A 25,670-nucleotide genomic window follows, 5' to 3' on the forward strand; every position below is an offset into this window, starting at 1 on the left:
GACAAACAGCATACCTTTCCAAAGTACCACAGGGAGAGAAACTTCTCAGAAACCAGGGGTTCTATAAGGAGATGGACATAATAGCTCATTTCCCAAGGAAACCGGCAGGGGTCAATGTCTTCCAGTTAAGTTTGAGGAAAAAGCCATTAGATTTCTTCATGACATCTCAGAGTTTGGATGATCTTCAATTAGAGACAAAGAACACCTTCAAAATATATAACATCTACTCACCCTGAAATATCCAAAGAAACCTGAAAATACTCAGAACTACCAGTATGTTCATTGAACAAAGATTATGCCTCCATCCCACCTCCAAGATCTATTTCCTGAGAACTCAGCAGGAAGATAGAAATAACAATAAGAGGGAATTAAGAAAAAGAATAACTGGTTAATGGCTTATAGAGGAATAGGACTCCCCCCCAAAAAAGTGAAAGATGATGTACAGAATGGGAGAAAATATTTGCAAATTATTTCCCTAATAATTTACAGAATATATCAAGAACTCTTACAACTCAACAAAAAGACAAGACATGCAAAGACATTTCCCCAAAGAAGATCTACAAATGGTCAATAAGCACATGAAAAGATGCTCACCTTCATTAGCCACTAGGGAAATACAAATCAAAACAAGGAGATACCACTTCACACCAATTAGGATGTGTGAAAATTAATAAAAGGAAATCCCACTAAAGTAGAGTCCTGAGGCTAGTAAGGGGAGCCATACAGAAGCAGTACAGGGAAAATGAGAGAGACTCCATTCCTGTGTAGTCACTGGTGGGAGGCAAGGGTGCAAAGTTTCCATATGTTTAGAGACAGATACCTCCTTCTCGGAAAGAGAACAAAGGAGAGAGAACAAGTTGTCAGGGAGTAATGGTTGTTTGAGCAAAAACAGAAGAAACACTTTACCCAGATATAACAATTTTAAGCCTGTCTGCACAAGTATTTCTGTTTTTCAGGTGCCCTAAAATATGTCAGCCATTAAAGAGCGACGACCAGAAAACAACGACATTTTTCTTGTCAGCTCCCTTGTATACAAGCTATCTCTAATAAACTCCACCTGTATTCTTTCTCTCGAGTTCAGTGTTCATTTCTATGCCATTGAGACTCAAGAATCTGGTTTTGGGGGTCCCATAATATACCACTCAATACCAATTACAAGCAGAATTATTAATTACAGACCCCAAAAGAATAATCATCAATTACAGGCTCCCAAAGGGAAAAGATGTACCTTGCATTTCCTACAAGAAATTGACCACCCCTGCAACTCAGCCAATGAGAAATCGTCATTGCCCTGAACTCTTGCTCTTCTCCAGTGGTCTTTCATTCAAAATAATCCTTCCTAATTTTCTCCCTCCTCTTCATAAAATAACATTCCTCTCCTTTGTTTATTGGATTTGTCTATGGTTTTGTCATAGGTCGCGTGTCCCAAATTGCAATTCTCTGTTATTCCTAAATAAACCCATTTTTGCTGGTGAAATAACTGTTTTATTTTTAAGGTTTGGTTATAATAATTTTTCAAAGAAACATCACAAATGTTGGTGAGAATGTAGAAAAATCTGAACCCTTGTATGGAGCTGATGGGAATATGAAAGGGTGGAGTCCCTGTAGGAAAGTTTGCCAGTTCCTTAAAAAGCTACACAGAATTACCCTAAGCCCCAACAATTCCACTCCTAGGTGTATATCTAAAAGAACTGAAAACAGGGATTTAGACACTTGTACAGCAATATTTTCATCAGGATGATTCACAATAGTCAAACGACCCAAGTATCCAACAGATGAATGGATAAACAAAATGTGTTTTTTTGTGCCACGGCATATGATTCAGCCATTAAAAGTAATGAAGTTCTGTCTGGAGCTGAGACCGTGCCGAGAGAGTGTCAGGAACCCACACCTGTCTTTCCCGCTTTGGCCTCAGCTAGCCTCTTACTTGATGACTCAACCTGTGACCCATTTCTGTCTCAAGCACAGCCTCGGGGCCTGCTAGCCTCCAGGGATCACAGTTCAGCAAGCTCCACATACTTTCCGTGCAAGCAGCATCCTTGGAATGCCGCTTCTCCTCACAGCAGTGAGGGGCAGGGATCCCTTTTAAAAAAGAAAGGAATGCAGTTCCAATATGTGCTATAATATGGATGAACCTTGAAGAGGAGATAGAGAAGCTGAGGGGACTCCATTTTTAGAAAGGCTCTATCTCTGCTGTTTTTCTGTTAGGCCCCATTTCCTCACATTCTGTATTTTGCATCTGCGTAACCCAAAGAAGCTATGTTCCCACTCCGAGGGGGAAGCACAACAGTTAGTCATTCTCTGAGTTTCTCCCAGGCCCCCAAACACCTGATAACATCTAAGAAGAACCAGGTCCCAAACATGTGCCAGGACATTAGATTCAAACAAACCTCACCTAACGCTAGCATCAGTATCCTGTACCTTTGATGATCTATGAAATAACACTTACGATTCACCTGTCACTCACCTTTGATCAGACCCTACCCTGGATTCCTGAAGGAACACATACTCTGGACCCCTTGCCCCTAACTCCAAGCAACAATGGAGATTTGTTCTCCTTTCCTTCCCTAGTCTCCCAGACGTTCTGTCTGCCATAACTGATCACTATTCAGTAACCTCTGCTTTTACTTCCTCCAGCTCGAGTTTGATTTCTGTCCTGTGCAAAGCCAAGGACCCTCTTGGCTGGTCCTGTGGGACCTGCCTCTGGGTCCTTGGACCCACCTTTCCTGCATGAAAAACACTATGGTAAATGAAAATAAACCAGACACAAAGGGCCACATATTGTATGATTCCATTTGCACAAAATATCTAGAATAGGCAAATTCATGGAGGCAGAAAGTAAATAGGTTATCAGAACTGGGGGCGGGGGGGTGGGTAGGGAGTGATTGCTTAATGCTTACTGAGTTTCTCTTTGGGGTGATTAAAAATTGGGGGATATATATAATGGTGTTGTTTGCACAACACTGTGAATATAATTAACACCACTGAACTGTGTGCTTACAATGGTTAAAATGGCAAATCTTATATACATTTTACTACAATTAAAAAAAAAACGTATGTGGGGCACCTGGGTGGCTCAGTCATTAAGCGTCTGCCTTTGGCTCAGGTCATGATCCCAGGATCTTGGGATCGAGCCCCGCATCGGGCTCCCTGCTCAGCGGTAAGCCTGCTTCTCCCTCTCCCACTCCCCCTGCTTGTGTTCCTTCTCTCGCTATGTCTCTCTCTGTCAAATAAATAAATAAAATCTTAAAAAAAAAAAAAAACATGTTATGAGAAAGAATTCATTTCCCAAAGGAAAGGGGATGCTGTTAGCAGAGTGAAAGAAAAGTCATTAAGTAAAACCCAAAGTAACTACTCCTCTAGGAGATAGTTCAAACTGCTTATATTAGCTTTAATGTAGCCCTCAATAGTCATTTTCACCAGAAACACGAGTATAGGGAGTTAGGGAGAAGACGAAGTCTGTAACTGGCTTAATTGCCTCTTTGCCTAGAATGACTAATTCAGTTCTTGCATTTCTCATAGCAAGGGGGGAAAGGAAAATGGAAATCTCAGAAACCCCTCGAGGTGATGTTTATCGTTGCTGCCAAGTATATTTATTTTGTTTTAATAGCACCACCACCTTCTTATTAAACTCAGAATACACATACGGTCATATCTTATTTGCTTGTGGTAAATGCTCAGCTGCCCATACCAGATTCACAGGAAATACTGTTATTTTCTCTTGGCAGATGGGCTCCTACTGAACTGTCCTAGAATCAACCACGGGGGCTCACACTGCTCCAAACCCAAGGGAAGGCCAGCTTCCATTCTCAAGGGGGTAACTAGCTCAGTCCACATGTGTGATTGCTCCTCACTACCACAAGATGGTGCTGTCAGATCACACAGAAGCATAATGAACGCGGAGCTCCAATCCTCCGTGTACCTGCTGTTTTTCAGAGGCGAGGGTGAGTCTTGGTCTCCCTTAGGGCTCAATTCAATTCTTTCAGTTCCCATACCAAGAACTAAGATGCCCCCAAGACTGGTTCTGGCATTTGCTATTCCACAGTTCCCTGGTCTTCCCATGGGATCTACATCACCCAGAGGTCTTAGAAGTCCTCACAGCATAAGAGACCTGACAATAGCTTACTTGTGCTCCTCCTAAGGAAGCTTACCTTCAGTTATGCCAGAGGGCCTGCACCTTCCTTTTAGGATGACTGGTTTCCTTCTGTGACACAGAGATGATTTGAGGACATCCCCTCAGTGAGTCAACAGAAAGGGGGATAAGACAAAACAAATTTTACCTTTGGGGACATTCTAGTCCATTAGGAAATGCCTCGAGCATGCCTCTAGGATCTCCTGGGCTCACAAGACAAGGCAGCCCTGTTCCCTGCCAGCATGAGGGCATCTCAGAGAGGCCATGTTCTCATTGCTGAATATATCAACAGCAGAAAACATAGACAGCAACCCAGCTGGTCTACAAACAGCAGCAGTTATTTTCATCAGGAACATTATGAACGCAGGGGAAACCTTACTTCTGCTTTATATGGTCATCTGAAGACACCAGACATCAAAGCACAGAATGTGGGGAGGGTCCTTAAGAAGGTCACAAAAGTAGGTGGGCTATCAAATGAGGTAGCATAAACCAGAAAGTGCTGGGAAAAAGAAAAAAGGTAATTAGCCCATACTGCTCACCAGCAGCCCCCCCCCACACACAGTACCTCTCATGTACCTCTCTGCCTTCTAGGGGGTATTTTTGGCCTAGAACCTTCTCCCCCTCTCCTCCTCCTCCTCCTTTTTCTTCTTTGAGTAAGCTTTTTCTTTTCAGAAAATTGTAGACTCACATGCAATTTAAGAAACAACCTAGAGGGGCATGCGGGTGGCTCAGCTAACCCTTGGTCTCAGCTCTGGGCTTGATCTCAGGGTCGTGGAACCTACAAAAGAGAAAGAAAAGGAAAGGAAAGGAGAGGAGAGAAAAGAAAAGAAAAAAGAAAAGAGAGAAAGAAAAAAGGAGGGAGGAAAGGAAGGGAGAGAGAAAGAGAGAAAGAAAAGAAAAGAAAAAGAACAGAGACATCCCCTGTGCCCTTTATTCAGAATCCTGCAATGAGAACATCCAGCCAAACTACAGTACAATATCACAACCCGGATACTGACATTGATACTGTCCCATACAGAACATTTCCAACACCACAAGGGTCCCTGTTGCCCCAGCTACCCCCTTCCTAAACCCTGGCAACCACTAATCTGTTCTCCATTTCTATAATTTGTCATTTCAAGAACGTCACGTAAGGCATACAGCATGGAACCTCTTGAGATTGGCTTTTTTCACTCGGCATAATTTTCTGGAGAGTCTCACAGGCTGTTGGGTTTTCGATCCTTTTTCTTTCTAAGTATTACGCCATGGACCTGCATTTTTTTTAACTTGGATACCTAACCAGGGTTGGAGTAGGGAAGAAGCACAGAACAGGAGGGTTCCCCGCCACATGCAACCCAGGTCCAGTGCAGGGCCAGCGCCAGAGGTGTGGGGCGGGGCACAGGTCAGGACCGCCCGGGCGGGGGCGGGGCGGGGCGCCGGGAGAGGGGCGGGGCGCCGGGGGAGGGGTGGGGCGCCGGGAGAGGGGCGGGGCGCCGGGAGAGGGCCGGGAAGAGGGAGCGGCTGGGCTCTGGGGACCTGCGGGGGCCGCGCGGAGACGGAGCCAGTGCACGCGGCCTTGCCGCACAGAGCGCAGTCGCAGCTCTCCGGCCGGCGGACGAGTGAGAGTGCGGGGCCCCGGGGGGCCGGAACCTGGCGCGGACGCCGAGAGCTTTGCTCCCGAAGGCGGAGGGCTGAGTCCTGCCGCTGCTTCTCCGGGGCCCGGGCTGCCCGCAGGGTGAGTGCCTTCCCTCGCCGGGGTGCGGGGGCCTGGGGCGGGGGCACTTTCCGGGGCGCTGCTGTCCGCACCGCGGGCCATTCACCGTTTCGACCCTGGTTTGTACTTACCTCTTACCGCGTGCTAGGTCCGGTTATAAATGCTTAGCGGAATCGTCTCCTTTAATGGGCCCTCTGCCTTAGGAGGTCCGTGGTGTGATTACCCTCGTGTTAAAAATGAAACAGGGCAGCCCAGGGTCAGTTTGGACAGGGGCTGCCATCATTTAGGCCAGCGGGACACCGGCCAGGGCTGTGCTGGCCGCAGGGAGCCGCCTGTTTTGGCTCGTGGCAGTCTGTAGCAGATCCTAGAAAAATAATCTTAAACCTTTTGTCTTAATGAGAATATTAGCTAAAGCACATGAAAAGAAATATGTATTAAACGAGACGTCGGCTAGCAGTGCTATTTATAGTTGGGGGGGAAACAGAAATACCTTAGGTGCCCAGTAAGAGAAATGGTCACAAATGGGCATGCATACATAGTGAGATGTTATTTAGCTGTTGGAATAACTGGCTCCAGAGCCTGCCTACATGGAAAGAGGTATTGGAAATGTTAACCTTAAAAATAAAAGTGACAGTTATTTAACCAGCAAAAAAAGGGGGGGGGCGGTTTTTTGGGGAATTGCAATCTGGGACAGGCAAGCTTAGGTAAAGCCATAGGTAAGTGCCCAGAAGAAAGGGGAGGAACGCTGGGAGAGGGGAGGTTGGGAAGGCTGTTATAACCAAAAAGTCCATTGGAGTAAAAAAGCCAGAGTTCCAAGTATACTGGCTTTTCATTGGCTGAGTGTGACCGCCTCCCATGACTGGGCTGTTGCTGGGGCAGGAGGAAACCTTTCTACCTCCTGCTCGGACAGGAGGTGCAAAGTGCATCTGTCACTTCCTCTGGGGGCTGCAGTTGACGCCCCCCCCATAAGCGTGCAAGAGCTACTCCTGCTGGCCTCCGACTCCACTCCAAATGACCTTTCCTTTTATTAATTTTCGCAGAAATCGAATGACAACATTATAAAATAGTTTCTGGGTGCTGATTAAGATGAAATAATATGCATAAAAATATCAGAGCCCGTTTGGTGTGACATACATAATTTAACAACCTGTTGACCTAAAAAAAAAAAAAAAAACTGATTTTACCAGCAAAATGAGTGTATTTGGGAATAACAGAGGAATTGCAATTTGCGACCTGCAGGCTACGGCAAACCATAGGTCAGTCTGGAGAACAAAGGAGAGGAACAGAGGAACATTATAAAAAAAAAAAAAAGGGGCAAGTTGAGAAGGGCTGCTTTGAACAAAGGTCTGTTGAGCCTGTTGGAGGAAAGCAAGAGTTTAGGGTGGTGATGGTTTCTGGTGGGCTGAGTTGTGATAGTTTCTCACTGACTGGACTGTTGCTGGGCAAGGAGGAAAAAAAAAAATCTTTCTTCTGCCTGCTGGGGTTGTAAAATGACCTGTTCAGGAATGTGAGGTAAGCTGTGAGGGAAAGTGTGTGGGTGAGAGGTCCCCCTACAGGGCGTCCTGACTCCACTTCAAATGAGATTTCCCTTTATCAACTTCCACACACCACGTGGTTCCTTTTTCTTATTGAGCTAGGCAAGTGCCTCCTTCCTAACAAAGGAAACTTGGCTGTGCAGCAGGGTGCTAAGGAAGGTGGGGGGGGGGGCGGGGACAGCTAGTGAAGAGCCTGGCTTGAGTCTTTTCTCTGATTTTGGACAAGTCGTTCATTTCTTGGGCCTGTGTCTTACTCTGTAAAAATAGGAGAATGGACGAGATGCGGAGTCACAAACTCAAATGCCTCAGGTGGCCAGGTGTGTGATGTCAATCCGTAAACTGGGCCAAGCCGAACAGCAGGGAACAGTACATGCTTTGTCGTGGGCATTAAAATTAAAGCATTTTATCCAAACCAAAATGGAATCTCAGGGTAAGGTGTTCCCTGAGCCTGCAGTGACACTGATAACCTTTTAAAAGGTAATCCGATCCTATCATTCTCCTGCTTAAGATGCTCCAATGGCTCTCTGTTAGGCTTAGAATAAGATCCTTGCCCTTGTCCTACAGACCCCACCTCACCTCTATGACCACATCTCCCACCATCCACTCTTTTTTTTTTTTTAAACCACAGGCCAGTCAAACAGGCTTTCTTGAACACACTCCAGGCCAGTTCCTACCTCAGGCCTCCTCCTTGCCATTGCGTCTGCCTGAACCTCTGATCTTTGCATGACTGGGCCCATATCATTCACATCCCTGTTCCCGAGATACTTTCCTGGACTCTCCTATCTAAAATAGCAGATGTACCCCTGGCCATTTTAGTCACAAAGGTACTTTATTTTCTTATCACTATCACTATTACTTAGCATTGTTGTTAGTACTTATCACTATCTAGAATGTTACTGTTGCCTTCTTTGCCTGCTGGTTTTGTCTGCCCAGCCCCCGGCCGAGAGTATAAAGTTCCATTCTAGCCTGTCTTGTTCACCACTGTGGCCTCCCCACCTGGCACAGTACCTGGCCAGAGGGTGAGTCCTCCTACAAGCCGGTGACCCAGCTCAATGAAGGCATAGATTGGAATTGTGTCCCATTCACAGCTGTTCATGGAGAGTCAACTCCAAACGGCTTAACCACAGTTCAGAGGTTGCTCTCCCATGTAAAGAAGTCTGAAGGTTGGCAATTCAGAACCATCTCACAGCTCCAAGGAAGCATCAGGAATCCAGGTTCCTTTTGTATTTGTGCTCTACCATCCTTAGTCCAGAGCTTCTACCCCCGTGATAACAAGATGACTGACTGAGCCCTAGCTACCATTCCACAGTGCAGCTCAGAGGAAGGCCAGCGGCAGGGGCTGAAATGGTACCTCCACCCTCCTCACACCCCCCCCCCAGGTCAGCCTTTAAGGATATGTCCTAGGAGCCGCATGTAATGACTTCTGCTTCACCTCTTTGATCACCCCTGAGTGGAAGACTGGGAAATGTAGGGATTAGCTGCACACACTGACACCTGAATAAATTCAGGGACTGTTCGTAAAAAACAAGAGGGGATGTTGGGTAGCCAAAGAGGCAGATTCCTAACTGTTCAGTCAGTAGTCAACTTAAGCAAATGGGCAGGATTTAAACTCATATTTGAGGTATGATGGTGTTTGGAGTTCCAACCGTCTGTCTGACGAGAGCTGTTTGCGCCCTCTCCAGTTTAAGTGTCCTGCCTGCCCTCAACTCACCTCCAGCCACAATTATGTAAACCTCTTTTTCTTTCTGTCCCTGGGACACCCAGCCTGGGCCAGAGCCCATTCCCCTGCAGCCCACCCTCACTTCTTGGCAGTATTCTGCCTACCTTAGCCCTTTCCCTGGGGCTCCCGGACAGCTGGAGGTATGGAGGGCCCAGGAAGAAGCTAATTGAGGCTCTGCTCCAGATTCCAGTCATGGCCATGGATAAGCCTGATTTCTGTCTCTGTTCTTCTTGTTATCCAATAAAGATGCACTGATAGGTGTTAAAGTTGTCATTTGGATACAAAATGCATCATACAGCATCTCCACACTGACCCTGAGTCACGGGCTCTGGGCTGTTTTTTTTTCCAGCAGAGGGAGCAGGTTTGTTAGAGGTATCTTTTTTTTTTTTTTTAAAGATTTTATTTATTTATTTGAGAGAGAGAGAGCACAAGAGGGGGGAGGGTCAGAGGAAGAAGCAGACTCCCTGCCAAGCAGGGAGCCTGATGTGGGACTCGATCCCGGGACTCCAGGATCATGACCTGAGCCGAAGGCAGTCGCTTAACCAGCTGAGCCACCCAGGCGCCCCTGTTAGAGGTATCTTGTCTCTCCCAGAGTGGAGCCAATTTCAGAGTTGGCTAGCTAGGAGTGAGGATTCAGGCTTCTCTTGTGCCTTTGAGGCCTTCTCGGGAAAACTAACATTTTTCCAGAGCCTTATTATGTGCAGGCCACCATATGTCTGTCTTGTCTGTCTTGTTCTTCTCAGCCATGCTGGGATTTGCAGACTGCAGTAGACATGGTAACTATGAATTTCTTAGCAACACTCCTGACCTTTGTCTCTTCATCTGTGTTGATTATTGGGGGCAGGGTGGGGGCACGGAAACGTGGGAGAGGGAGGAAGGACACAGAGGCATGTTTCCTGCTTCTTATCATATCTTATTTTCTAGGACCTCTTCATTTTGGCTGCCTTCGTGGAAGGTTCTGAGTCCTCTCAAAAAAAACAAAAAAAAAAGTCTTGGTTTTGGCACCCTGCCTGATTTGTTCTGAGGCTTAACTCTCCAAGTGGTTCCTTGCCCCTCAAAGCTTTTTTTTCAGACATGTCTGCATGTCCTTCCTGAGGCCTGCAGTTGGTACATTGGCCTCACCACATCTCCCCCCTTCCCTCAAGTGTTTGTGTTCTCTTCCAGATTGTTGGCGTTCCTGAGGAGAGTGACCACAGCTGAAAGCCGGCAGCTCGCCACACTGAATCCTGTGCCCAGGATTAACAGCAGACCCTCCCTTTGGTAGTAGTCAGAGGGGAAGAATCCATCTTCTTAGAACATGGCAGGTGACTGTTACCTATGGGGAAGATAAACTTTTCTAAATAAAAATTTTAATTAGAAATTAAATATGTTATAAAATCCCAAACAACACTGAACTGTATTAAAACTTGTTTTGTTTTTAACATGAATCACTATTTGGAATTATCTTATTTTGTATTTTCTTACTTGTTTTATTGTCCATTTCAACCTCACCAGATTATAAGTTCCTCAAAAGTGAGAGCCATGCATATCTTGTTTTGCTGTGCCTCTAGTCTCTGGAATGATACCCAGGCTATAGTAGTGCTCCATAAACATTTATTGAGTGAATGAGCCCCAGGAGTAACTGTGGTTTAAAATTCAGTACGACTTGGGGCTCCTGGGTGGCTCAGTCTTTAAGCGTCTGCCTTAGGCTCAAGTCATGGTCCCAGGGTCCTGGGATCGAGCCCTGCGTCAGGCTCCCTGCTCCGCGGGGAGCCTGCTTCTCCCTCTCCCACTCCCCCTGCTTGTGTTCCCTCTCTTGCTATGTCTCTGTCAAATAAATAAAAATATCTTAAAAAAAAAAATTCAGTACGACTCGGGGCACCTGGGTAGCTCAGTTGGTTAAGCATCTGCCTTCGGCTCAGGTCATGATCTCAGGGTCCTGGGATTGAGCCCCGCATCGGGCTCCCTGCTCAGCTGGGAGTCTGCTTCTCCCTCCCCCTCTGCTGCTCCCCCTGCTTGTGTGTGCTTCTCTCTCTCTGTCAAGTAAATAGAATCTTTAAAAAAATAAAATTCAGTACGACTCAGTTTTTACTCTTGTCCCTTCTCAACGTATACACACACACAAACACCCATAAATACACACAAACACACACACCCCATGCTGCAACTTTTTTTTCCTCTCAACAATATGGCATAAAAATTCTTTCATTTCAGAATATAAAGTCAACCTTATTTTACACAGTACGGTGTAGACTAGGGCTTCTCTGACCCTCAGCACTACTGACATCCTGGGCCAGTAATCCTTTGGTGTGGCATGTCCTGTTTGGTGCCGGATGTCTAGCAGCACTTATGGTATCTGTCTACCAGATGCCAGCAACACCCTCTCCCTAGCTGACACCCCAGAGTGTCTCCAGACATTTTGAGCTGCCCCCGTGGGAGGCGACATTGCCCCCACCTGAGAACCACTGATGTAGATGTTTCATTTGTGTCCATTGGTAGATTTCCTGTGTCACCAGTGAGCCTGAGAAGTTAAAAACGTTAACCTTTAACCTAACCCATGGAATCCAACCTTTACATCCGGTTGAGTGCCCAAAACTGTTTGCTTCAAACTAACATTGGTATCCTCCTTAGGGGCCTAAAATGAAAAATTAAAATCAAGAGTTCAAACATTTTAGTCTTAGACATTATTACTAAGGGCTAATTTAAGCAGATGACCAAAGCCGCCTCACAGAAGAAATCAGTACGTGATCTCCCAGAGTCTTCGGAACGAGGGAAATGTTGCTTCAGAGGCTGTTGGTATTAATGGCACAGCCAGGACCTGTAAGACCTGACTCTCAGAATTTCTTTGTCATCAGCCTTGCCACCCAAAGCGGGGCTCCATCTAGGCCCTGCCTCCCCGCCGGATTAGGGGTCTGATTTTCCCTATCTTGTTTACTTGTCCCATTTCAGTGGGCCTAGAGGAGAAGGAGGCAAAGCTGTATGTCTGTAGCTGATGCCTGCCAAAGTAGGGTTAGCAGGAGAGATTAGTTATGGTAGCTTTCAATTTTGATGTTCGTCAACAGGGCAGAAACCTCTGATAGAGAATACCCATGATAGCTTGGGCTTTTCAAGAAATTCGTGGTGTGATTTTTGAGGAATCCTTATTTGACCCATTTTACATTTGTGCATTAGTAAACTCAGGCAACAGTGAGCTATGTTATAACTGGAGTTTTAGGAACGTTCGTTACGTTAAAACTGTCACCCATGACAAAGGTTGGTATTTCTTAGCTTGAGCCTATGATGCACCTACGCATTTCATTGTTATCTTAGTCTTCGTGGAATTTTGACAAAGAGGAATTGTTCTTCAAGAGACATCATTTGTTTTCTGATACAGGCAAGAAAGTGCTCATTGTCTATGCTCACCAAGAACCCAGGTCTATCAACGGCTCCTTGAAGAAAGTGGCAATGGAGGAGCTCAGCAGACAGGGCTGCACCATCACCGTGTCCGACCTGTACGCCATGGACTTCGAGCCGCGGGCCACCAGGAAAGATGTCATTGGTGAGTTGTGGGCTAAACGGTTGGGGTTTTTTTTTTTTTTTACTTTTTTTTTAAAGATTTTATTTATTTACTTGAGAGAGAGACAGAGCATAAGCGGGGCGAAGGGCAGAGGGAGAAGCAGACTCCCCGCTGAGCAGGGAGCCCGATGACGAGGGGCTCGATCCCAGGACCCTGAGATCATGACCCTGAGCTGAAGCCAGACGCTTAACCGACTGAGCCACCCAAGTGCTCCTGGTTTTTTAATGTTCTTCTTTCTAGTTTTTTAATGGAAAAAAAGTTTTGAAAAAACTCACCATTGCACATGAGACCCAGTTCTCAAGTCGAAGGAGTCCACATGGCAAGTCTTTTTCCCATCCCTGTCCCCCAGCCACCCGTGTCCCTGCCCCTGCCCGCAAGGTCACCAGAGTGCTCACTTGTCTCTGTGTCCCTCCAGAGATGTCTGTGCTATGGAAAGCAATTATGGGCATATTCTCCATTTTCTCTCCTTTGCTTCAAAATGGTAGCATATTTTACATGTTTTGCACATTGCATTTGTTTTTTACTGCCCAAAGTATTCATTGTGTGGAGGTGTCATAGTTCAAGTAGCCCCCACTGAAGGGCATTTCAGATCATTCCTGATCTTTTCCTATTACAAACAGCTGCAAGGAAGAATCATGGCCATGCGTGTTTTCCTACATATGCGGGTGTGTCTAGAAGTGGAATTGCTCGTCAGAGGGAAGGTGCAGTTTTGATTTTCATAGATAATATCAAATAGTAAATGGACCAGTTTACTCTCGCACCAGCATGTTTGCAAGTGCTCATTTCCTCTGCATGACCAATTTTTGATAATTGCCAGTCTGTCAGGTGAGAAATGGTCTCCCAGTATTGTTCTGATTTGCTTTTCTGTCACTGTAAGTGACCTTCACTGTCTTTGTGTTTATGTAAGAAGCATTTTCTCTTTTTTCCAGCTGCATTAAGACATAATTGACAAAAGTTATATATATTTAAGGTATACAACATGATGGGGTTTTTTTAGTTTTTTCCCCTAGTATTTTTTTTTATTATTAGTTTCAGAGGTAGACTTGAGTGATTCATCAGTTGTATATAACACCCAGTGCTCATCACATCACATGCCCTCCTTAATGTCCATCACCCAGTTACCCCATCCCCCCACCTCAATCCCCTCTGGCAACCCTCAGTTTGTTTCCTAAGATTGAGAGTCTCTTATGGTTTGCCTCTCTCTGTTTTTATCTTATTCTATTTTTCCATGCCTTCTCCTATGTTCATCTGTTTTGTTTCTTAAATTCCACATATGAGTGAAATCATATGATAATTGTTTTCTCTGATTGACTTATTTCGCTTAGCATAATCCCCTCCAGTTCCATGCCACCTTCACTGTGATTTAAATTCCCATGTACATTTGATTCTGTTCTATACTTTGTATTCTGTTGGTTTTTTTCTTTTTTTTCTCTATCTGTTATGGATTCAGTACCACATGGCTTTAATTATTTTGGCAAGTGATAGAATATCTGATAGTATTAGGTCTCCATGTTTGCCTTATTTTCTATTTTTTCTAGCTAATTTTACTTTACTTTTCTATAAAATCTTTTGAATTAACTTTCCAGATTCAAAAAGTAACCAGATGATATTTTTATTGAGATTCCATTAAATTTACAGATGAACTTTTATTATGCTGATGCTACCCAGGAGAATGGTATGGCTTTTCATTTGCTCACGTCTTCCTTTACAACCCTGCAGCTCTCTTTACAAGTTTTCTTCATGCAGATCTTGCATAATTCTTGTGAATTGGTTTTTGTTTCTCTCCGTGAAGAGGGCGAATCTCTGTTTCTGTGCCTGCGAGTGTGTGTGTATCCAGCCATGCCTGATTTTCTTACTGTTTGTAGTAGATTTCAGCTGATTCTCTGGGGCTTTCCTGATAGACAGTCGAATCATCTGCAAATAATGATAATTTCACTTCGGCCTTTCCAGTATTTAATACCTTTAATTTCCTTCTGTTTGTAATTGTGTTTTTTTTTTATATGCCAAGGCTTTATTTTGTTAATGATAATCCCAAGATTTAATATTTAATTTTGATGGTAACAGCTGATATCCTGTATCTTCTTGTCTCTCTTCCATTTTAATCAGTCAACAGTTTTTTTTTTTCTTAAATATTTTATTTTATTTATTAGAGAGAGAGAGAGCATGAGAGGGGGGAGGGTCAGAGGGAGAAGCAGACCCCCCACAGAGCAGGGAGCCTGATATGGGACTCGATCCTGGGACTCCAGGATCATGACCTGAGCTGAAGGCAGTTGCTTAACCGACTGAGCCACCCAGGTGCCCCTAAATCAGTCAACAGTTTTCACTTAAGAAACAACAGAGCAGGGGCACCTGGGTGGCTCAGTCAGTTAAGCAGCTGCCTTCGGCTCAGGTCATGATCCCAGGGTCCTGGGGTCGAGCCCCACGTCGGGCTCCTTCCTCAGCGGGGAGCCTTTTCTCCCTCTCACTCTGCCTGCTGCTCTGCCTACTTGTGTTCTCTCTCTATCTTTGTCAAATAAATAAATAAAATCTTAAAAAAAAAAAAGAAAAGAAACAACAGAGCAGGGACTGGGAAAACAGACTCTTATGTTAAGGAGCCACTGGTTTTGAAGTGGATGAGTCTGTTGAAGGACTGTGGATTCAGTTCTCCTTTCGGTTCCTCTCCACGCGGCTGGGGGTTTGTCTGCTCCTCTCCAGACCCCGAGTGGTGGGGTGGGGTTCACACCTGCTCCCACCTCTGCTGCTACCAAGACCTCTGTGGTGTTGCACCCGTCACTCAGCCTCTCTAAAGTCTCGCTTTCCTCTTCGGTAGACTTGGACTTATACTTACCAGTTGCTATAAAGATAGAAGAGGTAATGTGTGATGGAGCATAGCACTTGATAGGTAGGAGGTCCTCAATAAATGGTAAGCTATTATTAATGCTGATTAATGCCTTTGATGAATCCTTTTGGTTGACAAGATCCCAATGGAAGGTGTAGATCAAAATAACTTCTCTTTCGTTTTAGTTGCCGTGGGCAGTGCTGTAAGTTCTAGCCCAATCCCCCTCCTCCCACCACCCACTGCTGCTGCCTGAGCCCGTCCCCCCACACGCTTGCTCTTGAATCCCTGCTGCTACAGTGAGCTCGTCCACACCCACTTCAGAGCATTTATGTATTTCCCTGCATATGCCACATGGCTCACTACGTGCAGGAAAAATTCAGGCTCCTTAAGAAGGCTTACAAGACCTGGCCCATCTCTCTACTCACATCACCGGCAGCCCTCCTGGCCTTTCACCCATTGCCCTGGAGGTGCTCCTAGTAGCCCTTTCCTGGGCTGGCCGGTTGTCGGACACCCTGCCTTCTCTGTGTCTTATGCCCAGAATGTCCTGTCTCTTCTCTCTAAGGCTCCAGGTGGCCTGGTGAACTCCCAATCCATCTTCAAAGCCTGGTTTACAAGCTCATCACTAACCCAAACAAGCAGAGCCGGGCACTGCTGTACTGAGTTAGACCACAAGCATCTTGATTGTAAGACAGGAGGCTTATCTGGCCGTGACATCAGACTGAGCTACCTAACTATTGTTTTGTATGTTAATCATTTGGCTATTTATCTACTCTTACTGGACTTTGAGTCCCTCCGAAGGTGAGAACAGTAGCTTCCTCTCTTTATATTCCCATGGCCTGACCCCAGGGCCCAACACCTGGTGGGGTCTCAGTGAATGTCTGGCGACTTGCTTTAGGGAGTCCAGGTAACGGGGATGCTAGTGGGATTGGCCAGGATGGGCTGTGGGTGCGCATGTGAGAGCGTGAACATTTGGCCTGTTCTTCTCCAGGTGCTCTCTCTAATCCCGAGTTCTTCAACTATGGGGTGGAAGTATATGAAGCCTTTAAGAAGAGGTCTCTGGCCAGTGACATAACTGACGAACAGAAAAAGGTTCAGGAAGCTGATCTAGTGATATTTCAGGTTTGTTTTGCCTCTAATTATTATAACAAATTAGATTTATTCCATGTACAAGCACTTTCCAAATACTGAGTCGCACACTTCTAGAAATGGTGTTAATGTTGTTAGCACATTTGCACACTTATTTATGTCTAGTTGGGTAAGGAGATCTGTGTAGCCAATATTCATTCAAAATCCTGACTCCCAAGTAAATAGTAAGGAATACCCCATTAGCCCAGCAGTCCAAGAAACATCTGCATCACGTCCGGGGGATTGCCTTCATTCCTTTCTGATTCCCACCCCACACAGGCAGAGGCTGTGTGAAAACCAGATTTGTCCACATGAGTGTTTATCAGGGGAATTTGGGCCAAATGTAACTCCTGCCCTAAATATCCTGATCAGAGAGGAAAGTCTTCTTTTGATTCCTTCCTGCCACTGGTTGCCTCCCCAGCCCACCTTCTGTGCACTCATTCACAAGTTGCCCCAGGCCAGGACTCCCTGGGTAGAGAACTGGCCCAGGACCCTGCTTCTGTGGGCTCTAGCCCCAACTAGACAGCCATGTGTACCCACAGAGGGAATTGTGAGCCTGGCAGCAAAATAAACGTGCTTTTGGGGAGCTGTTGGGTTGACAGAAATCCAAGTCAACTAGAAAAAAGGAATTTATTCTCAGGGCCCTGGTCCCTTGGGTCTCCTGGAAGCCAAGGACAGGCTAGTTGGGCTTCAGGGACCGTGGAACCAGAGGCTTAGACCCCTCTGCCCTCTCCCTCTGATTCTCCTCTGCTGTTCCTTGCATGCCGGCTCTGTCCTCTTGCTGCACACCAGGGCCTGGGGGCTCTAGATTCGGAACCGCCAAGATGGATCTGATTGGTCCCGATTGTCTCAGTTTCCAACACGGCGTGAAGGCAGGGAGACGGTGAGAGAACAAGACCCCCACGTGTGGGGGAGGGGTGAGGATGCGACCAGTTTCCAGGTGAAACCGTGTCCAGAAGGGAAAGTTCACGAACCCTTCATAAAATAACCCTACCCCTTTGGGCGGAGGTAATGCTTCAGCCCTCCTCTTCTGCCCCGCCCAGGCTACCTCTAGACACCCCTTCCTGGCACCGTCCCTTTCTTTCCCAGGCAACCTGGAGCTGCTGTCTGATCAGAGTGCGAGATGTTCTTCCATCCTAATTCCACGTGGCTGGATCACGGTGCCACAGAGCTCACTTGCCATGTGCTTTGTCATGTCACAGAATAATAGCCACACCAGGACAGTGGGGCCGTATCAAAACTGGCCAGCAGTCTGGGTCCATGGTCCAAGCAGAACCATGCTTGGCTCTCTCGATCTTCTCTTCCTGCCCCTTGGGGCAGGTGACCACATGGAGCCCGGCTGTCCATTCTCCTTGCTTCTGCACTCTTGCAGCTGGAGAGCTAAAGCGAGCCAAGGCCAGTTCCTTCTGTAATGGTCTTTCTTTTTCCCTGCTCCATCTCACAGCTCTTTTCCCGCTGCCTTCCCTCTTTTCCTGGTACTTTGCTCAGAGGGTCTGCATTATAAGCTTATTGTTTTTCATTCAACACTAATAAGAACTTCATTCCTCACTACTACTTAGTAGTGATCACTGCTCCCCATCACTCACTGAGCATTTACTCTGTTCTAAGCACTGTATTGTCATGGAATCCTCTCCACGATGCTGTGACCTAGTAACTTGTACTGGCCCTAATGGCAGATCAGGAAGAGGAGGCACAGAGACGTTAAGTAACTTGCCAGCATCACACAGCAGTGGGTTGTGGAGCTTAAATTTCAATGCCAAGTCCTGTGTTAGATTTATAGCAGAAGCACATGGAACATGGGCTTCCTTCTGCCTTTGGTAACAGATTATTATCAGTGTTCATCTCCTATCATTGGTGATGATTCTGGATAGAGTGTTAGGGCTTCCATGGAGACCAGAGTGGACTTTAGGTAGATCTTACTGCTGGTGTGTGGAATCTGAGGATAAGGCTTTAGTTTGTGTCAGAATCTGGAGCTTCTCAGAACTTAACTCAGTCTGACTTCCAGAAGGCAGCAACTCACCCCCGGGAAAGGGGCAAAATCTTTTCCACACCCTTCCTCTTGTGCCCCTTGATTGGATCAGTCACAGGGACTGCTGCCGCTGAGCCAGTGTCCAGCAGAACTTCCTGGCACCCCCCCCCCACCTGCTCAAGGACCAGCCTAAGGGGCCGTCCCTGGGGGACACAGAGCCACCTGTAATAGCAACCAGGACCATGGTCAGCTCTGCCCCCCCACCACACCACCACCCTGTCCACACTGCAAGTCCCCGCTCACGCCGCTCCCCGCCTATACTCGCCTGCCCAGCACCCGGGAAGAGGAAGACAGTGGGATTGCTTCTGGATCAGCAGATCTGCAACCTGAGGCAGCCCGCAGCATCCGTCTCTCCCTGGTCTTATGTCCCCAGTTCCCGCTGTACTGGTTCGGCATGCCGGCTATCCTGAAGGGCTGGATGGACAGGGTACTGTGTCAGGGCTTTGCCTTTGACATCCCAGGATTCTACGATTCCGGTTTTCTCAAGGTACGTACCCTGGGATAAGGATCTCTGTGTACTGGTGGGGGGCATCTCCTCGAGTCCTATTTGTAGTTTGCTTTTTTATCACCAAATAGTGATTGAGCCACCAACTGTGTGCAAAGCCCCGTGTGCTGTACTTGGGAAGGAAAAGCAGTTTCTGAGGTCACGGGGCTCTTGTCTGGTGAGGGAGATAGATGCATCCACCACAAACTACACGAGTGGCCAAGAAGGGCACGGAGTTGGTGTTGCGGGAGGGCTGCAGTGGGCCCCACGGTGTCAGCTCCGGCTCGGGAGAGGGCGTCTGCACTGTGATGCAGAATTGAGCCGTGGCCTCACACCACTTCACCTCGCAGCTTCACGTTCCTCCTTGAAAAACAGGATAATATGACACGCGTGTTGCAGGGTGAGCATTGCATGGAACCCAGTGGGTGCGCCGTGCACAGTAGCTCTGAGTTTCTTACTAAGTTCATGCCTTACTGAAATAAATAATGTCTTAATTCTGAAAGCCTCAGAAAGTAAGTGCACGTAAGGAAACCATAGAGTCACATATTCCGTCGTGGATGGTGAAGTAAGGCCACCATTCCATGAGAATGGTCCTGGGCCAGGGGCCTCACAGCAGCCGCGGCCGTCGGCACCTGGGCCTCTCCCGTCTGCACCCGGCACCACCCCCTGCTCTCTACCAGAAGTCGGGGCGCACCAGAGCCCCGTGTTCACTCAGGCCAGGCCCTCCCCTGTCCCTGCCGGCTGTGGCTGCCCCCCTGGAGCCGGGCGTGCCAGAGGAGAGTGTTCTCATGTGTCCATCCCTGGAGGGACTGACCTCAGACTCTCCCTCCTGGTTGGACTAAACCTTGGGGCCGGAATCACATGGATTTGTTTGCTCCTCCGCAGAATAAATTGGCCCTCCTTTCATTAACCACGGGGGGCACAGCCGAGATGTACACGAAAACCGGAGTCAGCGGAGATTTCCGATACTTCCTGTGGCCCCTCCAGGTACCCCCTGCACCCCCCACCCCCTCCGCTACCCCTGCAACTCCCCCGGGTGTCAAATAAGATGTGATGTAAGCCTGAAACCCAGACCATTTTGACTCCACCTGAATACAAGAAGTTAGAACATTTTGCCCTTTCAAATGCCTTACGTAGCACTGAAAAAGTGGGCCGATAGGGAAAACACATATTTATTATAACGATAGCCTTTGAATTTGTTGCGTGGAAGCTAAGCCGAACCTGGTTAGCCGACGTCTGCTCCGTGGTGGCCCTGTGTGTGTGCCGAGCACCGGGGGCCCCGTCCACACCGACTGGCGGCGCTTTGTGGAGGCGGCATCCCGAACCCTGGCAAGAGGTGCCCCAGGGCCGGCAGTCCAGATAGTCTGACACCTCCCACAGGTGATGGGTTCTTGGAGCCAGGGGCTGTGCCCCGTCCCCAGAGCCCACACCCCTCCCCGGGTTCCCAGGACTCTGGCTCTGCTCTCTCAGGTAGACACCGTGCTGTCTCTGTGCACCCCTGGGCCGTCTGTGAAGGGGACAGCAGGGGGCAAAGCATATGCAAGCAGGCTGGGGTGCCCCCGGGTGAGGCACCCCTTGCTGAGGGACCAAGCTGGGGGTCGGAGCAAAGGAAGCAGGCTCTGTCTGGGTCAGGCGGCCACAACCTGGCTCCAAGCTTCCAGGAGACTCAGAAACCTAGATGCAAACCATTCTTCCAGGCTGTTATGAAGGGACATTTGTCCAGGGAGGAGATCACATACTTAACAGTTTGTGAACTTGCTTTAAAGATGTAGACAGTGACCCCTCGTAGGGCAAGCCTGGACAGAGGTATGGGTTTTAAGGGAAGGAGTGCAGAGAGGGGAGAGTGATACTTGTAATAAGAGTTGTCTTTGAAAGGATAGTGATTCGATTTAGTGATGTTCTGCGGGAGAGAGTGATAACTTACGGGGCTGAACTTCCCTCGCCACAGGTCAGCTAGTCTCCTAGGGGTCATGAGCCAAGCTTAAATTCTTCTGGTTTTTTAAAAATCTTTATATATTCTTTTCAGTTTTCAGAAGTATATATTATGAAAAAATGTATAAAATATAAAAATAGAAAGTCTTCTTAATCCCCCCTTAAAAGTAATTGCTTTTAATAATTTGATGTATTTCCTTATGGCCCAGACGTATTTTTATATGTATATTTTTTATTATCGGGGTTATTATGTTTGTTTTTACGTAAATGATATACCACGAATACTGCTTCAGATTTCTTGTTATTTTTACTTGACACATCTTGAACAGCCATACGTGGATATACTCACACTATAGCTGCAATAATGTCACATCGTTCTAGAATAATCCATTGTATGAATCTACCATAATTTGCCTAATCAATCAAAACCGTAAGGTTTACTGTCTGAGTCAGAAGTGAAGATTACGGATGCATTTCAGTGAGGATCTGAAGTTTCCAGTTGCCCGAAGTTCTTCACCTCACTTGTCAGGGCCTGCATCTTAAGGTTACAGGGCAGTTCAGTTGTCTTCGGTGACCTAGTAGCAGTGAAGTTGTTCTTTTATTTTTTGAAGGCTTATTTCAGGTCATTTCCCCGCTTTAGTTGTTTACCTGAATGACACAGAAAGGATACGGCTTCTAATCAGCTCTCTGCTCTCTCTGTGACTGCAGCATGGGGCACTGCACTTTTGTGGATTTAAAATCCTCACCCCGCAGATCAGTTTTGCTCCCGAGATTGCGTCAGAAGAAGAGAGGAAGGCCATGGTGGCGTCCTGGGCCCAGCGGCTGAAAACCATCTGGGAGGAAGAGCCCATCGACTGCACGCCTCCTTGGTACTTCGGGCAGTGACGCTTCGCGCCTCATCCACGGCACGGGCACTGCCTGCACCTGCGAAGAGATGATCCCGTAATAAAAGGAAATTACAACAGAGTGAGCTGGAGATAGTTAATGTCGGGTAGGACCGGGTGTCCTACAGCCGATCCAGCATTTCAGCCGTCCGCTGGTTACCCTGAATTCTATTCCCACGAGGCCATTATTCAGCCGGGCTTGCTTTTCTCTTCTGATGTCTTTCCATCTCCCTGTGTTCAACCTTTGTGGGTATCTTGTTCTCAAACAGTTCTCCTGGCATGGCATAGTTTTTTCCTTTTGTTTTATTTCATAACTCGGGAATTCCTGTTTTTTCGTAGGAAGGTTGAATATTTGATAGCCACTGTTGTAGTGCTGTGTTTGGACTTTTTTCTTCCATCTCTCTCTCTTTTTTTTTTTTTTTTGTACGTGCATGCATGATGGCTTTGAAGTTAACCCATTTGTAAAGTCACTGCATGGGGGTTACCGTGAAAGTCTCCCAGCGCCACTCTGATGCGTTCACGTGACACTACTAATAATTACCCTGAGTGGAGGCACCTGTAGCAGGAGGGGGTCTCCCTGGAATCAGGTTTAAGAGATTAAATCTCCTCCTCCTCCTCAATCATCACTTCCGAGGATGGAGCCACTGCCTGTGCACAGGGGCCGTCCTTCCTTAACGTCCCCAGTGCCACCCATAGTCCCCTTGTCGGACTGGCCGCACAGCTTGTCCCCGGACTCTGCTCATCGTACTCCTTCGAGCTGGCACCCTCATCCTTGAGCAGCCTGTCCCCTGCTCCGCTGCCGCCTCCCTCTTCCTCAGCATCTCCAAACCCTTTTCCACCTGCCTTTTCTTTCTCCTGTTTTCCACCTGCTGCATCATCACACACTTCCCTGTGTGCATCTCCTTCCTCATCTGAATCCCCACGGCCTTCCCCACCAGACACTCCCTCAGAGCCGCCATCCCCAGATGCTCAGCTTTCAGGACCGTTCCTTCCTCTTTTTTTTTTTTTTTTTTTAAGATTTTATTTATTTATTTGAGAGAGAGAATGAGAGACAGAGAGCATGAGAGGGAGGAGGGTCGGAGGGAGAAGCAGACTCCCTGCCGAGCAGGGAGCCTGATGCGGGACTTGATCCCGGGACTCCAGGACCATGACCTGAGCCGAAGGCAGTCGCCTAACCAACTGAGCCACCCAGGCGCCCTTTCCTCTTTTTTTTCAATACCGTTTTCCTCTAGTTATTTTTTTGGAGCCCTCTTCAAAATCCTTTTCAGAGCAATCTTCCGATTCTCTTTTCAAGACGTCTTCCTTTTCAGATTTTCAGGGTCACCTTCAGACTTTTTTCAAAGCCATTTTCTTCGGAGTCTTTTTTGAGGTATTCTTTCGAGACTGTTCTCATCACTTTTGGAACTGCCTTCTTCAGATTCTTTTGGGAGTGCGTTCTTTAGCATTTTTTTCAGAAGCATCTTCAAAATCTCCCCATCTTCTCATTTTTCGAATATCTTTCCATGTCTAGATTCTTTACATGCCATGTTAGTTGTGGCTTCTAGAGCATTCATCCTAGATGTGCTCGGGTGCTCTGGAAATGCCTTACTTTAGAAAGCCTCGCCTTTTGGAGCAAAGATGGAAGTTGAACACAGAACGCCTCCATTGGCCTCGGGACACTGAAGAAAGACTTCCCTTCTCTCAGCCGTTCCTCCCTCCCTCTTGGGGTCTTCTCAGCCTGGCCATTTGTAGTCCCATCCCATGTTTCGACAGGGAATCGATGGCCACCAAACACCTTCCATCGAAGGTTTGAGTGCACAGATAGTTTCCTCAAGACATCTGGGTGTCTCTCCAAGAGAAGGAGCTTCCTGACTGGCCCAAGCTTTGAACAGTCTCCAAGGTTTTCTCTGACCTTGATCAGCACCAGCTCAAAATCCATGGGATGAAACATTTTGGTGATGAGCACTCCCCCTTGGGGCATTCCACAAGCATTCCCACAGTCCAACTGCTTTTATTACAGAGCCAGCCCCTACCTGTGGTGCTCGCACCTCTTCCTTGCTGATGCCCCCTTTTCCCCTCCCGTTGAAACTGAGCTCCCTCACTATGCGATTTCTAGCTTCTAATTTGATCTTCATCCAAAAGCATTATTGCACAGTCCAGAGTCCCTCTTCAAATAACTGCAAAGCCCATCTGCTTTAAGATTCCCGTGGTTTATCTTTGTAAAACTTGACCATAAATTCTGTCCAGGGATCTCATAATCATGCCAAGTTAGAAGCTGTATAAAGGCCTCCACTGTGATGTCGGTAGGCAAACCAGTTGCATTTACGTTTGTAGTTCTGTCTTCAACGTGAAGCCTTTCTTTTTTCTCCTCTTTTCAAGATCAGTGGGTTTGAGGCTCTTTTCCGTAGAGGTTTCTTAGCATTGCTGGCACCTCTCGTATGTTGGCCATGGACCAGATGTGCCGGCGCTGAGAAGCTGTACGTGGCCCGATGCGCGGTGATCTCACACCAGCTGCCTTGCCCGGGTGCCAGCCAGCCGCTACCCGGAAGATTGGCTTTCTCCGCTGGGATTCTTGCTGTCTCTGTACAGTTCATTCACAGTTGCTCATTTGCAGATTCCTCAGCCAAGTACACTTGACCTGTGAACGACATGGGCTTGAACTGCAGTCCACTTACACGTGGTTTTTTTTTTTCCATAAGTACATTGGAAAAATTTGGGGGGAGTTCCAACAATTTGCAAAAACTCCCAGGTGAACCCTGTAGCCTAGAAACGCTGAAAATTTTGAGAAAAATATATTATTGTAAGAATATAGTAAATGCATATGGAAAATATGTGTTAATGGACTTTATATGTTATCACTAAGGCTTCCAGTCAACAGTAGGCCGTTAGTAGTTAAACTTTGTGGGGTCAGGAGTTACACACAGACTTTCTCGGGGTGTGGCTGGTACCCCCAGCCTTGCATTATTCAGCTATACTTGCTGCCTGAGTTTCCCGCCTAGCCCGGAGCAGGCTCCAGGTGAGCAAGAAGGGGCTGGCTCGCTCTGCCCCGCCTCAGCGCTGCCGGTCAAGGTTCAAGGTCTGGTATCTTTTTTGTTATTTTTGCTGTGCCCGGCTTTCTTTTTTGGCACTATTTCCCCATCATACTCTGCCTCTGGAATCTCTCAAAGTTGCTGATCCTTGGAGAATTCTACTTGACTGTCTTCTTGGCACCTCCAATTCAACATGTCGTCACCGAGTTCGTCCCCCTACCCAAACCCCCCTCACCACCCCTTATCTCAATAAGTGGCAGGAACATTCCTCCGATGTCGGGCCCCAAACCTGGGCCTCACCTGGACTACCCACAATCAAGCTTCATGTCTTGCTGACTCCACCTTCTACCTGCGTTTCATTTGCCCATTATTTCCATCCACAGTTCTACCATGCTCATCCAGGATACCACCTTTTCTCGCCTGGATTATTGCAACAACCACCTAGCTAATTTTCCCTTATGCATGTCTGTCCCTTACAACCCATTTTCTACAGAATGCTTAGAGCACTCTTTTAAGTGTGTGTGTGCATGCGCACACACACACACACACACACAGCTTATGCCATTCTTGAGGCCTGTTCATCCTTCAGGGGCTTCTCAGGGCTCTTAGGAAACGTCCAGAGTCCTTGAGCTGGTGAGTAAGGTACAGCATGTGACCCTCTCTCCTATACAGGCTTTCTGGCTACTCTGTCTACATCCCAGCAATACTGGACTTCTCACTCCCAGTCTTGGTGCAGGGGCTGCTCCCTGTGGCGGCAGTGCTCTCCCCATCTCAT

At 47.2% G+C, this 25,670-nt stretch overlaps 1 protein-coding gene and 2 long non-coding RNA genes across 7 annotated transcripts in view; 1 reads left to right on the top strand and 2 right to left on the bottom strand.

The window, feature by feature from the left end:
- Positions 1-25,670, bottom strand: part of LOC118532610 (uncharacterized) — an 83,322-nt gene that overhangs the window by 11,393 nt on the left and 46,259 nt on the right. Inside the window, exon 3 of one of the 2 annotated variants that reach the window (XR_013441349.1) lies at positions 15-182. This is a non-coding gene — a long non-coding RNA (uncharacterized LOC118532610). Of the gene's footprint in view, positions 1-14; positions 183-21,291; positions 24,639-25,670 lie in introns of those variants that run through there. The other variant, XR_013441350.1, reaches the window with a different exon arrangement.
- LOC144379106 (uncharacterized) lies at positions 3,112-6,887 on the bottom strand. 3 transcript variants are annotated; one of them, XR_013441351.1, is made up of 4 exons: positions 5,957-6,887; positions 4,512-4,631; positions 4,152-4,204; positions 3,112-3,223 (listed from the first exon to the last, which is right to left on the bottom strand). It is a non-coding gene; the product is annotated as an uncharacterized LOC144379106 (long non-coding RNA). The 3 variants fall into 3 exon arrangements; XR_013441353.1 differs by lacking the exon at positions 5,957-6,887 and adding an exon at positions 5,273-5,522; XR_013441352.1 differs by lacking the exon at positions 5,957-6,887 and adding an exon at positions 4,709-5,109.
- On the top strand, positions 5,588-21,969 carry NQO2 (N-ribosyldihydronicotinamide:quinone dehydrogenase 2). 2 transcript variants are annotated; one of them, XM_036085823.2, is made up of 7 exons: positions 5,590-5,846; positions 10,245-10,384; positions 12,433-12,597; positions 16,422-16,552; positions 18,961-19,074; positions 19,957-20,058; positions 21,712-21,969. In XM_036085823.2, exons 2-7 carry the CDS (start codon positions 10,378-10,380, stop codon positions 21,886-21,888), a joined length of 696 nt encoding a protein of 231 aa, XP_035941716.2. In that variant the 5' UTR covers positions 5,590-5,846; positions 10,245-10,377; the 3' UTR covers positions 21,889-21,969. The 2 variants fall into 2 exon arrangements, with proteins under 2 accessions (XP_077911756.1, XP_035941716.2); XM_078055630.1 differs by lacking the exon at positions 19,957-20,058 and having other exon boundaries at positions 5,588-5,846.

Source organism: Halichoerus grypus, chromosome 9, assembly GCF_964656455.1.
Source record: "Halichoerus grypus chromosome 9, mHalGry1.hap1.1, whole genome shotgun sequence".
NCBI lineage: Eukaryota > Metazoa > Chordata > Mammalia > Carnivora > Phocidae > Halichoerus > Halichoerus grypus.